The sequence below is a fragment of the Odontesthes bonariensis genome, chromosome 2, assembly GCF_027942865.1.
Source record: "Odontesthes bonariensis isolate fOdoBon6 chromosome 2, fOdoBon6.hap1, whole genome shotgun sequence".
In the NCBI taxonomy this organism is placed as follows: Eukaryota; Metazoa; Chordata; class Actinopteri; order Atheriniformes; family Atherinopsidae; genus Odontesthes; species Odontesthes bonariensis.
This window is the reverse complement of record NC_134507.1, coordinates 22,373,595-22,388,081: the sequence shown is the minus strand read 5'-3', so window position 1 is coordinate 22,388,081 and position 14,487 is coordinate 22,373,595. Positions and strand designations below refer to the sequence as shown.

General features: G+C 41.2%; 1 protein-coding gene across 2 annotated transcripts; it reads right to left on the bottom strand.

Annotated features, from left to right (window-relative positions):
* Positions 1-59: 59 nt before the first annotated feature.
* On the bottom strand, positions 60-13,840 carry cfap36 (cilia and flagella associated protein 36). 2 transcript variants are annotated; one of them, XM_075479452.1, is made up of 11 exons: positions 13,501-13,840; positions 12,999-13,063; positions 12,765-12,866; positions 9,662-9,776; positions 9,489-9,576; positions 3,481-3,640; positions 2,470-2,569; positions 2,152-2,333; positions 1,889-2,050; positions 1,511-1,603; positions 60-1,226 (listed from the first exon to the last, which is right to left on the bottom strand). In XM_075479452.1, the coding sequence occupies exons 1-11, from the start codon at positions 13,604-13,606 to the stop codon at positions 1,143-1,145; spliced, it is 1,257 nt and encodes a 418-aa protein (XP_075335567.1). In that variant the 5' UTR covers positions 13,607-13,840; the 3' UTR covers positions 60-1,142. The 2 variants fall into 2 exon arrangements, with proteins under 2 accessions (XP_075335567.1, XP_075335575.1); XM_075479460.1 differs by lacking the exon at positions 1,511-1,603.
* Positions 13,841-14,487: the final 647 nt, after the last annotated feature.

The following is a 14,487-nucleotide window of genomic DNA, read 5'->3' as shown; positions in this document are numbered from 1 at the left end:
AGAACACCTGACCAGTCATTAGACTTAAAAGTTCTGTATAAAGTCAAAAGTCTGGGTCGTTTCTATAAAATGTGATTTTTATTAAACCGCAAACAGAACAATAATTCATATATATATAAACTGGTGCATCTTGATTGCCTTGAAGATAAATACTGCACTCTTCATGGAAAGGAACGCACAGTTCTCTTGGCCCCTTTGCGAACATGTGACAGTGTTCCTTTTTACATCTTCCACTAGACAAGCGTGAGGTGCTACAATGTGAAAGGGGTACCAGCTTCTTCCCTTTGGGAATGCAAACAGTGAAAAGCAAGACTGTACATATAACCTAGCTGACATAACCTTCGCCATAATATACGATCACCTCAATCGAGTCTTTATTTCATCATTCACACTCTGAGACTCGCACTAGCTGTGCCTTACAGTCTGATTCATAACATGTATGATACTTGTCTGTTGTCTACAGTGAAATGGCCCCATGACTTGTCCTAAATCACTCCAGAACTTTTAGTTATGTGTTTTTTCAGACACTTAGGAAATAGCTGTACTAAAAGTGTCACATTTTTAATGCTGCTTTCAGATTATTCTGTCCATGAAATCTTGTTTCACTTTATACCTGGGAAAAAAAAGAAGCCAATTTTAGATATTTTTGCCTGAAAAAAGACCAGATTGTGAGCTGTTTAATTGTCCGATTGACTGAAGATTTCGAGCAGGCAGTGTATAGACTGTCGAGAATGATACTCTTCGGAATTTGAAAACTCCAAACTCGCCACTAAAATGAATGTAGTGCACTTGCTGCTGTGGTGACTAAGGAGTAATTTTGGACATGGGCCAGAATATATTACAGAAAGTAAACTGAGCATATTCCCTGACTTTGCTTGATATTTTCTGAACTTTCTCTGTCAAACAAATGAAGCTACCAGATCTTTAAATACTTAAATGGTCTGTACATCCAAATCCTAAAAGATGCACCTCTTTGCTCCACAGACGGCAATGACAAGAACTCAGCAGAGAAGGTTTCTCTCTTTTCATCGCCCCTTTGAGGAAAAAAAACCCTGATCTGTGTTTAGTGTGAAGGAAGCCATGCTTTTGATTACGGGAGTAAAGAGAGAATAACAACAGGATTATTGCTTTTGGAGGGGAAGTTATTTCTTGATCACTTCCTCTTTCAGCTTGTCAGCCAGGTGTTTTCTTTTCTCCAGTTTCTTCTTCTCTTCAGCAGATATCTCCTGTGTGAAAAGACCAGACCAGGCAGAGGGGTTAATAATCCACGGCTCCAGGTAAAATGTCATGGAAGTGAAATAGAAGTAGGAAAGACTACCAGCATTCAGCCATGCACATCTGTATATGTATTAGCAAGAGAATCACCTCCCTATGTTAAGAGCTGAAGACTGAGTACTTGTTAGTTTTTGTGAGAAAGTGACAGAGACGGAGCACCACGGCAAAACCAGACAAACACACAGTGTCTGTACGTGTGAGTATACGTGTTCACATCAGGCAGCTGATGGATCACCTTCTGTTTGGAGGAGTTAGCAGAGTGTTGTGTTGGAGGAGGAGCGGGAGGAGGGGATCTGGCCCCGTTCCTCTGGGGCTGCCTGACTGCCTCCTGGCAGGTCAGGTCAGACCAGGTCAGACACAGGCAGGTGGAAATGACAAAACGAAAACCCCCCAAAAAAAAACAAGTCGGGAGAGAAAGGGAAACAAAAATGAGGGGTAAGGGTGAGTTAGAGAAAAGGAGGTGAAATAAAGATGAATAAGAACTCAAAGATGAAAACGACAGAACTCGCAGGTAACATGTGACCAGTGTGAGTTTAAATGAGCCAACATGACGACAATTTTCTGTATTTAAAGCAATTATTTCAAATAAAAGGTGGTGACGGGGTGTATTTACCACAGTGGTGGAGGGTGCTGGAGTAGGGTTGGTTGGCGCCTCCTCCGGTGTGGTCTTCTGCTTGGGTTTCTGTTCTTTTCTCAGTGCGTGCAGCTTGTCTCGCTGCTGACGGAGATACACCGCCCTCTGCTGGAGCTGCTCCTGCTGCGAAGCTGACAACTCCTGCAGCGGAATGGAGGTGACGGTCACACGGAGCATAGAAGGGCAACGCAAAACACCTTTTTTTCACACAAAAGACGAGTTTGTAGCAGGATTAGACTCACAGTGAACGGCTTAGAGAAGCCAGCTTCCCTGTGCGCCTCCTCCAGATAGGCCTCGGGTGAGGCCTGGCTGCTGGTGCTCTGCTCCTTTGGGAGAGAACCGCTACTGTTGGAGGGCTCACCGGACTTTGCTGGAGGTCTCACAGCTGGAAGAACTCTGGACTGCACGCTGTTACTGCCACAGTCTGTACGCACATGTTCAAATCACCTTATGTCTGCTGTGTTTTTAAAATGATTAGTACCTTCGATAGGTACAGTGAGATTAGTAATATTAGAAACGGTGCTTGTGTTGGCAAAGTATTTGCTCCTTGTCCGGTTTACCTGATTTGGGCTTTGAGGTGACACTGCTCTTCGCTGCACTTTTCTCTTCCCCACCTCCTGTGGCAGCTGTTTTTTCTTTTTTGACAGGGCTGTTTTTGACCTGGAACGGGGAATATTTATACACGCTGAATATATGACACAAACACTCATTATAGTTCAGCCAAATATCACACCACGCTCGTGTTTTAAATCAATCAGTGTTGAATACCTACTCTGTTAGCAGAGGAGTATGCAGGCTATGAAAATGGAAACTTCTGAGGTTAGTTTTGATGAGCCAAATCTTAAACTTCACACACACTGACTCGAATTGTGTTCCTGCAAATATTTTAAAACATATCTCTGTGTCCTCTTTGCGTTGGGGCTTTGCAAATGCATTTCTACATGTTAAAGCAGTATCATTGGGAGGGTATCAGATATATGTGGAACAGCCTGAGCTGTGGGCAGCTCTTGGTTGTGTGGGTGATGTTGCTGGTGCTTTAGCTTGCTCTGCTGTGAAAAAAGAAAGTCAAAGTGGGCAAAGATTTGCTTTGTGATGGAGTGAATTAAGATCATGAAGATTGTCCAGTGCAGCTGCTGTCTGTGCTTTTCCCTTGTGCTTCTTTTGGATATATGGTTCTTCAGACTTCCTCCTTCTTCGTTAGGGAATTTGTTGTTGTTAGCGCCTCATGGCTTATAGATGCTGTTAATAAATCAGCATTTGTCCCAAGGTTTGGAAGCAATCCACAGGGAAATTTAGCTGTAGGTGACAACAGTCTTCAGCTAGTTGTTTCTGTCAAATGTCCACATGGGACTTATTATGTTCTTGGCTTTCCAAACTTTTGGCAATTTTCTAAATGTTTGATATTTAAAATGTCACAAAGAGTGAATAGTAGATGCAAAAGAAAACGCCCTATAGTACAACATATTGGAGTTTCTTAACGACGATGCATTTTTTATGAGCCTCAGAGGTTTTTTAAAAGATTTGGGAGTCTGACTGGCCCACAGGGTTTTGCTCCTGAAGCTCATGAATACCTTGGGAGTGTTGCTGTGTTGGCTGGAAGCTGATGTGGTATTCTGGGCTTCATCACTTTCTGCCACTGGCTTATCAGAGCAGCTGCTGGAGGCGGCGCCAACCTCCTCCTCTAAGAGCAGCCTCCGTAACATTTCTTCATCATATTCCTCTTTTGACTTTCTGAGGATAAGCAGAAAAAAAAAAACAAGTGATACATATGAACTGGTGCGAGGAAAACGGGTAGAGTTTTCACAGGCATCAGCAGGTCCCCACGCACAGATCCTTTAACTGGACTTATTTCATTCAAAGTGGAGACTTCTGCAATGCATTTACTCATCTGTACAAGGATGGAGAAAGAGACATGTAGTTACTAGTGCTGTTAAGAGTTTTGTAGGATCCTGACTGGACACATGACTAACCAATATATAGCTCATCAATATGTTCAGACTTTGAATCACACCTAAAATCATTACTTAACAGTTCTACAGTTCTTGACAGAAGCATCACTAGAACTCCCGTTATCTCACATTTTGTTCTTGAGAAAATCTTTATTCCTTAACACCCAACTGGTTCTTCTTTTGGTTCATAATTTCAGAGCATTGTTCTATGAGCATTGCAGAGTTTGCTTGTGGACAAGCCAGCTTTAAAGAAACAGTGTCCAACAGCAGCTGATGTCAGATGTTGTGTTTGAGAAGAAAGACAACAGGGAAACATTAAAAAGGAAAGTTATTTTAAACTTGTCAGTGTTGTGCAGACTTTGAACCCTCCTAGCTGACTGTCAGATCATATTATGGGGATCTGGAAGGGCCTTGAAGCAGGATGAAGCAGTGCTGGCATGCCTCCAAGGTGGCCTAGTAAGACAAAGGGGATAGAAATACTATTTTCTCAGTTGCATGTTAAGTAGCTATTCTGCTCACCTATATTAGGTGACACCTAAAGAGATTAACCGTAGTCCCACTGGATTCTCTGTGTTCTATTAGGCCTGGCTTTCACTGGGAAAATCCCATTAGAGAGCTGGGAAAGCAGCTTTGAGATGCCGGGGCACATACGAGCAACTGATACATAGTAAAGAAATCCCCCACATCCCTGCCAAAAGTAAACAAAAAAAAAACAAAACAAACATTCATGTCATATAGATGTAATTGTTATACATCAGTTTATTGATGGCACATGATATCAGGTGAGTTATTGTTTCTCTTAACATCAAAGCTCCATCACGGCATAATTTTAATTGTGCCTGTCAAAAAAAGATGGTCAGGCCATCAATCGATACATTTTATGTGCCTGCTTTTTCCCGTTCAAGGTTAAGGAGGCAGCGGCTGGAGTCTACACCAGAGGTCCGTTTCACGAAGCAGGTTTAGTGAAAACTCTGAGTTTATTAACCCTGAAATGAGGGAAACTCTTGAGTTTTCCGTTTCACAAAGGGAGGTAACTCAAACCAGAGAAAGAGGGGTAACTCCAACTTGTTTCACAGAGAGTGGTAACTTAAGCTCTCGGTCAGTTACCGTAGTAACAGACTGTGAACCTAACCTGGTTGGGACCAGGTTTTACTCAATGAACCTGGAGTTTCTCTCTGTCTCCGCCCTCTTTCAGGCACACACGCCATTTGATTTCCCGTAGCCTAGTTCTTCTAGTTCTAGAAGTCCATTAGGCACAGTAAGAGACGACTTTTTTCACCAACATGGCATGTCCTTTTGACAACTAACCCGTGTATGAAGGTGCAGCATTAATGGGCAGAGAATTAAATATTCGTTGGGAGATGTTTATCATACTGCGCATTGATGTTTTTGCATTTCCAGACAATTATCTTTTTGAGTGGCACCATCAGAATTTTGTTGGGACAAAAGAAAAAAAGACATAAAAGATAAATACATATTTGTATGAATAGGCTTAAAAAAGACATATATAGGCCTATTATATTCTATAAAGGCACTTGTGTCTTGGGGTGGACTCCCTCCAGGGATTCCCTCAGCCACTGGCCTTCCAATATTCTGGCTTAGGGCCAGCTCCTCTGCCTCTGTTGGAGGTGGCGGTGCTGGGCACCACCCGTTTTACGGGCATCTGCCTTCTTTCTTTCTCAAATCAGCGTTTCTGGAACCAAAAACTCAGAGTTTTCTATCTCAGAGTCGATCAACTCAGAGTTCAGGAATAGACTCGGAGTTTGTTGAACCTGCTTTGTGAAACGGACCCCAGAGGGGTGTTCCTAGAAAGTAGCTAAAGTAAGCCAGGCTATAGCCGGTAAGCGTCGCTTGAACTAGCGCCATCTCCCATTTAAAGCCTGATTCTTAAAGGCTGATTCTTAAAGGCGGTAGCATGGTTGCCGCAACAATGGTAGCCAGAACAGTTGCGCAACTGTTCTGGCTCGAGAACCATTAATGACGTCATCGAAAGCGCCAGCCCCTTCACAGTTCCTTCAGCTCATAAACCCAGTTTGCGCCGAGTATGCGAGTCGTTCAAGTCGTTCCTCGAAGACATTTTAGCTGCATCTCGGTGAGGCTAATCCAAGCGAGGCTTACATAGCTTAGCTAAGTGCGAGTGCACGAGGAACGTAAGAAGCCCTGACGAGTGGATGGTGGAAAAACGGAGATCTGTGTGAAAAGGAGAGCGAGAAGCGCTGTTATTTTTTCGGCAGCTGTACAAATAATGCTGATGGAGCTGTATGAGGATTTTAAAAGTGTCATCACCAGAAATGGTAATACAGCTGCGATCAATAAAGCCAAGAAACGGCATGGCAAACAACTGCAGAAAGACTAAATGCGTAAGTTATGAAAGTTTCATACCATTGACATTCATTTTACTGTCCTCATGTATTTTTACTCTCCTCTTTGTGTTATAATTTGTTTACATAAAGCATGCTGAATTGTCTCTGTATGAGATGTACAGCACAAATATACTGGCCCTGCTCACTTTATTAATAACCCAATAATCGACATGCATCATCATACTTTGTGACTATATTATCCTGTGTGTGTGACCCACATATTATTTTTTCACTGTCACATATCAACAGCAGCAATCTTAACAGCCAAAAGCGTACCTGGCAGCAGCTGAAAGTAAAGTACAGGAAAATATTTCAGTGGTAAGTAGCCTTTGAAGAAATGTGTTTGTCCAATAAAGAGAGCACCAAACTACATACAAGAAACTGAAAATAAAAAAGATCAAGCTAGAGATTATGAAACTGGAGAGGGATGTTAGTATAAATTCAGATAAAGGAGAATTTCGTGTTGTGAACTGTATTTAATTGTGTTTTCTCTCCACAACTTGAGAAACATGAAATAATAATTAAACAATTCAACACAACTTGAACTCAAACTTGTCATTATTGTACGCTTCATGCAAAGTGTTAGAAATGTGTTTTTTACATTTATATTCACAGTGGGGTGCCATGACCTAACGTGTGGAAAGTTATAAATCATCTCTGTCCATTTAGCCTTCTTACACTTGCTCTGACTTAAACTGCTACTGTGTCAATGCTAAATAATGAAAAGAAGTTCTAACTCAAAGGTCCCAACAATAAGGATCAAAGGAAATATGTTTCCCTGTATATAGGTCCTCACTGTGTCAGGAGAAACTGAGTCCTTTCAGGCACTAGAACTCAACGAAGAAAAGACTTGAGCCTGAAAAGTTGTCCACAAGACAAAATGTATAAAATATGAAGTATACTATTAATTTAAGATGGCTCTGTCAGAAGTCAGCCATGGTGCCTGAGAACTTTAAGCAATGAACCTGTATTTAATTTGGCCAAAGGTCATTTCTATCCGTGCCCTTGTTTTAGCATGTGCATGTGCATGTGCATGTGCATGTGCATGTGCATGTGCATGTGCATGCCCTTGTTCCTGGATCAGGATATGGCGTGAGGAGGTACGGCCAGCATTCATAGCCTCTGTCCCCAAGCAGGACACCATTGAACTCTCCTGCAGAATAAGAGAAATGTTGGATGGATATACATGTGTTAAGACTTGGCAATTTGATGCAATATGTGCCTTATATGGCTATCTATAATAAAGTATGACGAGGTCTTTCAATTCCTTAAGGTGACCTCTACACCTGACCTCTCATTAGATTACCAAAATTCTGCCTATGCTACACCTTACTTCAAAAGTACACTCCTTCGGGTAAGTAAAACTCTTGTGCAAACCTCTGTGCCAGTGAGGATGCTCGGAAGATCCTAGAATCATGAACTGATCCCGGCCATTTAGCCTCAATGTTGGAAATTAAATTACCTCCATCACAGATCATCTATATGCTCGGAGGATAGGAGTCAATGATGAGGTTTCACAGGGCATAAATGTAACATTGCTCAGCATTACTCAAACGTGTTGATGTGGTATTTTTCAAAATGAGAAATCCAGTTCAGAGTCTATGGACAATTATCCCCAAGTGTACCTGTACATTTAGGATATGGAAAAATGTTCGGTTTACATATTCAGCCTCCACGGGTCCAGCAGGGGCCTGGACAATGTGACTGTTTAAATCCAGACTTAAAACAGTTCTATTTAGATGTGCATATGACACCTGAAAGTATTTTATCTGCACTCTTCACTTTTAAATTAATTAATTAATGATTTTTTTGTTTTTTGGAATGATTTTATTGCCTTCTTGTGGTTTTATGTAGCTGTAAAGCACTTTGAATTGCCTTGTGTACGAATTGTGCTCTACACATTGCCTTGCCATGGATGCGTACATGGGCACAGTGTAGTGCACCGATAACATTAGGGAAGCCTGAGGGAGATGATGAACTTAATGCAAATACTTCAGCCAGTAGGTTGTTTTACATTATCGGTTACTGTAAATGTGGAGCAGCAGCCTGAAAGGACAGAGGTCATATTTTTAATATGGTATGATGTTTTAATTCCTGCGTTTTATCTAATATCTTGTTTGTACAGTCCTTGACTGTTTTGAAAGGAGCTTTCAATAATTTGTATCATTAACATTATTACCTGTCCCCCATTTTTCTGAGTCTGGTCCTACGTGGGTGTAGATCGGATGTTTGTTAGGTATTGATCAGTTTTAATGAATACCATGTTCTCTCTCATTTAATTTCATGTTCAATACGTGTGTATAGTTGCGTTTCTTTAGTTACACTGGCACCAACTGATTGATTTTTCGAGACAGTGAAAGTGGTGATATGATAACCACAGTTTTTGCTTAGTTTTTTAGACAAGACATGAGTTGCGGGAGCGCAGAATTCTTGTTGAACATTTCTTTCCGGAGTCCGTTTCAGCCGTTCGGACATTTTTTGAGTTGCAGCTAAGCTAAGCTTCAACTTTAGCCTGCCCGCGACCAGGCTAGTTCAGCAGCATAAATTACCATGGTTACTCAGCGGGCGTTCAAATAAGCCACCTTTATGGAACGGAACTCTCGCTAAATTTAGCCAGAAGTAGCGAAATAAGCCAGGCTTTCCGCTAAGCCAGCTTCTAGTAATACCCCCCAGGTGTCATAGGATGCCGTGTTGTTGTTATTGGGGGCATCTACAGGGATGACATCATTGACGCGCGCCACTGCAGAACAGCTTATTTGCTCCGTGCTCTGTGAGTGTCGGCTAACTTGTGCAACATGGCAGGATATTTATCAGATTTTGACGACGAGGACGACAAATTTGAGTACGATGGACGTCCTTACTGGAGTGAATGAGCTGTGCTGCAGCGACACGCGTCGATGAAGTCATCCCACTTGACGCGTGTATAGAAAGCTCCCATAAGACCCCCGATAGCCCCCAATAACAACAACACAGCAGCTATGAGCTAACAGTGCAATAGTACCCGTTCATTCATTCATTCGTCTTAAAGAATTGGTGAAATAAAGACAGATAATGCCTTATTTAGAGGCTGTATTGTCAATGCCGACTTTCACCAAACTGTTATCGGTGAGTAGATGAATGTATTTTATTCCAGAAATAAAGTCCAGGTTTAAGAAAAAAAAAAACTTTCCCTTCCCTTTAACAGACAACTTTGAGCGTATTTGCGTGTTGGAGAAAGACGATGATGTTGATGAGACAGAGGAAGAAAGCAGGAGGGCAGCGACTTACTTGAGAACCTCCTCAAGGATTTTCATCTCTTGCTGCTGTAACTCTGTCATCACATCAACTCCATCAGTCAGACACTCTGGGAGGGCTCCTGTACACACAGGCATATTACTTGCAACACTCACTCCAAAGGTGTTTAGACATGGTGTACATATATGTTTGTTAACTCAGCCTACCATTCCTTTCTTTCATGACCCTGAGGGCTTGAAGCTGCAGCTCCATGTTCTTCTGAACCATCAGTGAGCGAAACATCTGGAAGTCATCTGTAGCCAAAACTGGCTGGAACACAGGCTGAGCGACGAGAATGTAATTAAGTATAAGTACGAGCTGATAACAAGCTCGTAGTCAAGACTAAATATCCAAATGTGTATTTGAAAAGTTGCTTATCGATGTCATATCTTTTATGAGAAATACATGCAGAAATTTGGGGGGAAAAGTAGTTATTCTGAGCAGTGATTCTGAAAAGATTTCACTTTACATTATATATAATATTACTTTTGCACAGACTGCACAAACTCGAGCCTTTCAGTACACAAAGTCCACAGTTCTTCTGACTTAACGGGAACCTGTCACACCTGTGTGTATTTTCTTAATTTTCTCACCACATCTGTAACAAAACATGCCATCATGTGTGGCACTTTAAGTTATAGTCTTGAAAGGTGTACCAACTATGACGCGAGAAAAACTCTTAATGTTTCTGTCCAGAAACATGGTTCTTGCAACAAAGTTCTTGCTACAAATTCTGACACTTTAAGTCTCCTAACTTGTAAGTTGCTCTTTAAACACATGTGGCATCACTTTGCTTTTGTTCAGTATGATCTCAAGAAGGTTTGACAGAAAGACAAAAAGGCTACCGACAGATTTGAAAACCTAGTTATTAGTTATAGCCTGTTATTTTTGCCCTGCAGATCAGGACAGGATGTACTGCCCACACTGTAGGCATTCAACAATCCTGACATAAACTGGAGCTATGTTTTCAAACTTAGGGATACTTACGGCTAATCTTTTACACTAGCTTCCTGTTTCTATTAAGGTTCAATCCTACATCTTAGCTACTGCTTGGCAAGTCTTTAATACTGTGCTCTTGGAGCTTAGCTTTGCTCTTTTATCCCCTCACAATTTAACCTTGCCTTTTGAGTCTTTTTTCTCCTATCTTGTTTCTGCTCTAAGCCCCCCCCCACACAATATCCTCTTTCTTTATTAATTTCATCGCATAAGGAAAGGTAAACTCTGCTACACGGCAAACTTTATCTCAAACTCCCTAAACCTTGTCTAATATTTCCCCACTGTCAAACTAAAAAGCTATGTGAGACAGATCAATGAAATAATAATTTAAGTTGGATGTTATCATCAGAATGAATATAAACTATTGTCTGAGCAACCAGAAATGCAACAGTAAAGGCTGCCACTTACTGCATTAACCAAACCAGCCCGAAACTGTACAATAAGTGGTAAACACATTGTGAGATTGGTGTGAAACTCTTCTTTTCAAGTCAAGATTTCTGCATTCAGCTAACATCAACCTCAGCTATTAATCAATTTTGATTAAGGTGAGCTTGACCCTGTTTGCGGACAGTAATTATAATTATTTACCTTAGAAGTAATTAATGAGAATTAAGTCTCTGGAGGATTGCAACCAAATCCAGATCTCTGTCTCTGCTAATCTGGCACAGTCATGTTAAAGTTCAATCTCAGTGCCACTAAAAAGCTATGGATAGATTGTTAAATCTGAAATTACCTCAAAGTCTCAGTCAACAAATATAATGCACTTTAATTTTCACACGAAAGAAACACAAACACAACACTAACTCAGGCTTGTATTTTGTTAACAGCTTCTTTCCAAACTGGTTAAAGAAATTGGCAAGAAAGAACTGACCACTGATTGTTCTTGGTGACTTAATCAGCTCCAATAATGGCCATGAATTCTTAGAAAGAGCCATACTTAAGATGCAACATCATCAAAAAACGTAGAACTACCAGCAGACTGAAGAACTCTTTGGGGATTTCTGAAAAGAAATTTGTCTGCTTTTACTGAACCTGCTGCAGTCAACAACATAAATAAGCTCTGCTCATGGTATTGCAACTTTTAACTAATATATTTAAAGTTTATGAAAGAAAAAAAATCAAGAAGGGCATGTCATGTTTTCGCTTAGTTGTAAAACCATAACTAAGGAAAATTTGCTGCTTAGAATTGACCTGTTTTGACAACAGCATTGCTGTGGAGCTGGTGTGAACTCTATATAACGTTTCACCTGACAAAGACATGGCTCATTACATAGAGTTTAAGATAAAAACAGAATCAGGGATGTACTGTACAACTGCATTTCCAAAAAAATGAGAAAAAAAACAAAAACAACCCCACAATAAGTCAAATATCACAAAGACAATATGTAAAACTATCTTAGAATGAATATATCCTCATTGTCTACTTAACATGTTTGAAAAGAAGCTGGGACAGATCCTGTTTACCACTGAAGCACATCTTAGCCTGGAGGATCCTGTGCTCATGATTTCCCCCTGAAAATGTCACATTTTTATTATTCAGAACACTGAATTCTCTACCTGGCCTTGTCCCTTGCATACAGAGAGTTCTTTGGATTCTTTAATTTTATAATGATATCAATAGCAGATAATGGAATCTCCAAAGTCTGTGTATTTTTACATTCGAGTCAGACAAAAGCAGAAATAAATATGCATTCTTAGTTTGTTTGTTTGTTAGTACCTTTAGTACCACCATTCTAAGCTTTGCAAGGTACTCTTACATGGTGGGCATACCCGGGCAGACACAATGTGAGGACTCTTGCAGTGGAGGGAGATTCATTTTGACTACGATAAACTTTGGTGCGAGGCATCTCTCAACTCAACATCACTGTGGCTCAGCACAAAATGTCCATGATAGTTACTTGTTTAACTTCAGATTTCTGAATAGGTTTGAAGCCCCCCAACCTCCGCGGAGCAACACTGATGTTTTAAGCAACTGAAATCTTTATCATATTTCCATGGACATCACTGAGTTCGCCTGACTCAGAAACCTTACTCTGTGGCTGAACTCCTTAAAAACAAAGTCTTTCACAGTGTGGTGACCCTTTTTGGAAACAGGGTTGTAGATTATGTAATGGACTAGACTGTTATATTGCTTATATGACAAACCTGTCTGCCTTGTAAAAGTGTGTAAAGTGGAAATAATGAGATTATGTAGGCAAATCCCATCCTTGATTCTCTAGTCAGGTTAGCTGGCAGGCTGTCAGTGGTGTGCACAGCAGAGGGAGCTTAAAATACCTGGAGAGTTTGGGACTTGGCAAAGGGACATGTGCATGCATCCAGAAACTGCTGCTCGTCGATGCCAACTTCCTGCATGTAATTCTCTAACAGCTTCTCCACCTGCAAAGGCAAAGCAGTTTCCAGTCGTCCAGCTTGATGAGTCAGCAATCTTAAAACCATTAATGAGTAATGTAGAGGCACTGCAGGTAAAGAGGACAAGTTTTAAACATCAGGTGTTGGGTCTGTACTCACCAGTTTCTTATACTGCAGGTGGATCTCTGTGTACGACAACTTATTTTCATCCTCGTCATCAAAAACTGAAAAATGAATCAATTAATCATCAAAATTCAGCACCTATACTGAGCCCACACGAGACTTTTGGCTACTCCATTATAACGCATCTTTACCATTTGACAATAAATGACGTATTTGAGCGTTTTTGCACACCAGCTGACAACAAGGTTTCGCTATTTTGCCAACGGTGCCTTCTTTGTGGGGTCACTTGCTGCTTTAATCTCACACGTGCCTTATGTAGGAAAAAGGAAATTAAATTCTAACTCTATGCTAAGATAGACATTAAGAGGAGAGCTGATATCAGGCCTTAAACCTGCAGAAATGCATTAATGCAGTTGCCTACGTCGACAACATCACAGTTAGAGGTTAGCGCTAGCTTAGCCGCCGCCCTAAAGGTGCCCAGCCCACAAAAGGGCATATTAGCAGATGTACAAGGCTGAAAATGGACGATTTATTTCACCTGTGCATTTGTTTTCCATAAAGTCCGTGACAGGAATGACCCATTCGGCACTTCCCAGGTAGCCAACGATGCTCTCTACAATCCAGTCGTTGTCATCCTCAGCCATGTTGGCCGACGCTGGGTAACAACAAGACGGACACAGCGCTGTTCTTCAGCTCCAGCTCCGCGACAGCTCGAACACACACGAGCCAGCCAGAGGGGAATAGACATGTGGTTAATTGCCCCTCATAAACACGCTCCCATGAGTAAACCGTAGATGTTTTCCCACTCTTCGCGAGACGAGACTGTCTTCGTGAAGAAACGCAGAGTCATGAATTCGAGAGTCGAGAGTGGTGACGCCAGAGTGGTGTAAAAAGAGTGACGCCGAATCGGTTGCTACGGTAACCATTGCGTCAGTACGCTGCTCTCGGACCTTAGACAGGTATCAGCCCCCGGGAGAAGCATCGATGTCTTCAAAGATTACTATCATGTTTCCACATTTTTCTATGCAAAAGTCAGTTCTCTTAACCAAATGCAGCTAATTCAACATCCAAAAAGACCTATGCAACTCAAACTTGGCCTATTAGTGGTGCACGATAACCTAAAACATTTAAACCAAGATTAACATTCAAGGAAAGCGATGCACCTCTTTCGCACGGACTGTTCCTCCTGTATTCATGGCATTGATGGAAGAAGTTAGCCAGGAAGAAGTAGCTTTTCAAACCTAAAGCAAAGGTACCCCAACACCCATGTAAAAATATTTACCTACAGTTATAAGTCCTGCATAAACTCAATAAAAGGTAATAAAGCAGGATTAAGAATGTGAATGATGAATAATTTCATGTCATAAGAAAAGATTTTGTTGATTAGGTGATTAATCAGCACTAATCAGCTGTTGTGGGTGCAGAAGGTGTTTTTATAGTTTGAACTGCTGTACAGTTTTATATAGGCTACAGGCACACCAGATAAATTTGAGGCGTCGTGAAATGGAAGAAATAATTAAACTGG

Excerpts from the sequence above, each read along its gene's own strand:
- cfap36 (XM_075479452.1), bottom strand. The coding sequence starts at position 13,606 with ATGGCTGAGGATGACAACGACTGGATTGTAGAGAGCATCGTTGGCTAC. Across the intron at positions 2,051-2,151 it reads GCTTCTCTAAGCCGTTCACT|GAGTTGTCAGCTTCGCAGCA; the intron begins GTGAGTCTAATC and ends ATTCCGCTGCAG. Across the intron at positions 1,604-1,888 it reads CAGCACCCTCCACCACTGTG|GAGGCAGTCAGGCAGCCCCA; the intron begins GTAAATACACCC and ends CTGACCTGCCAG.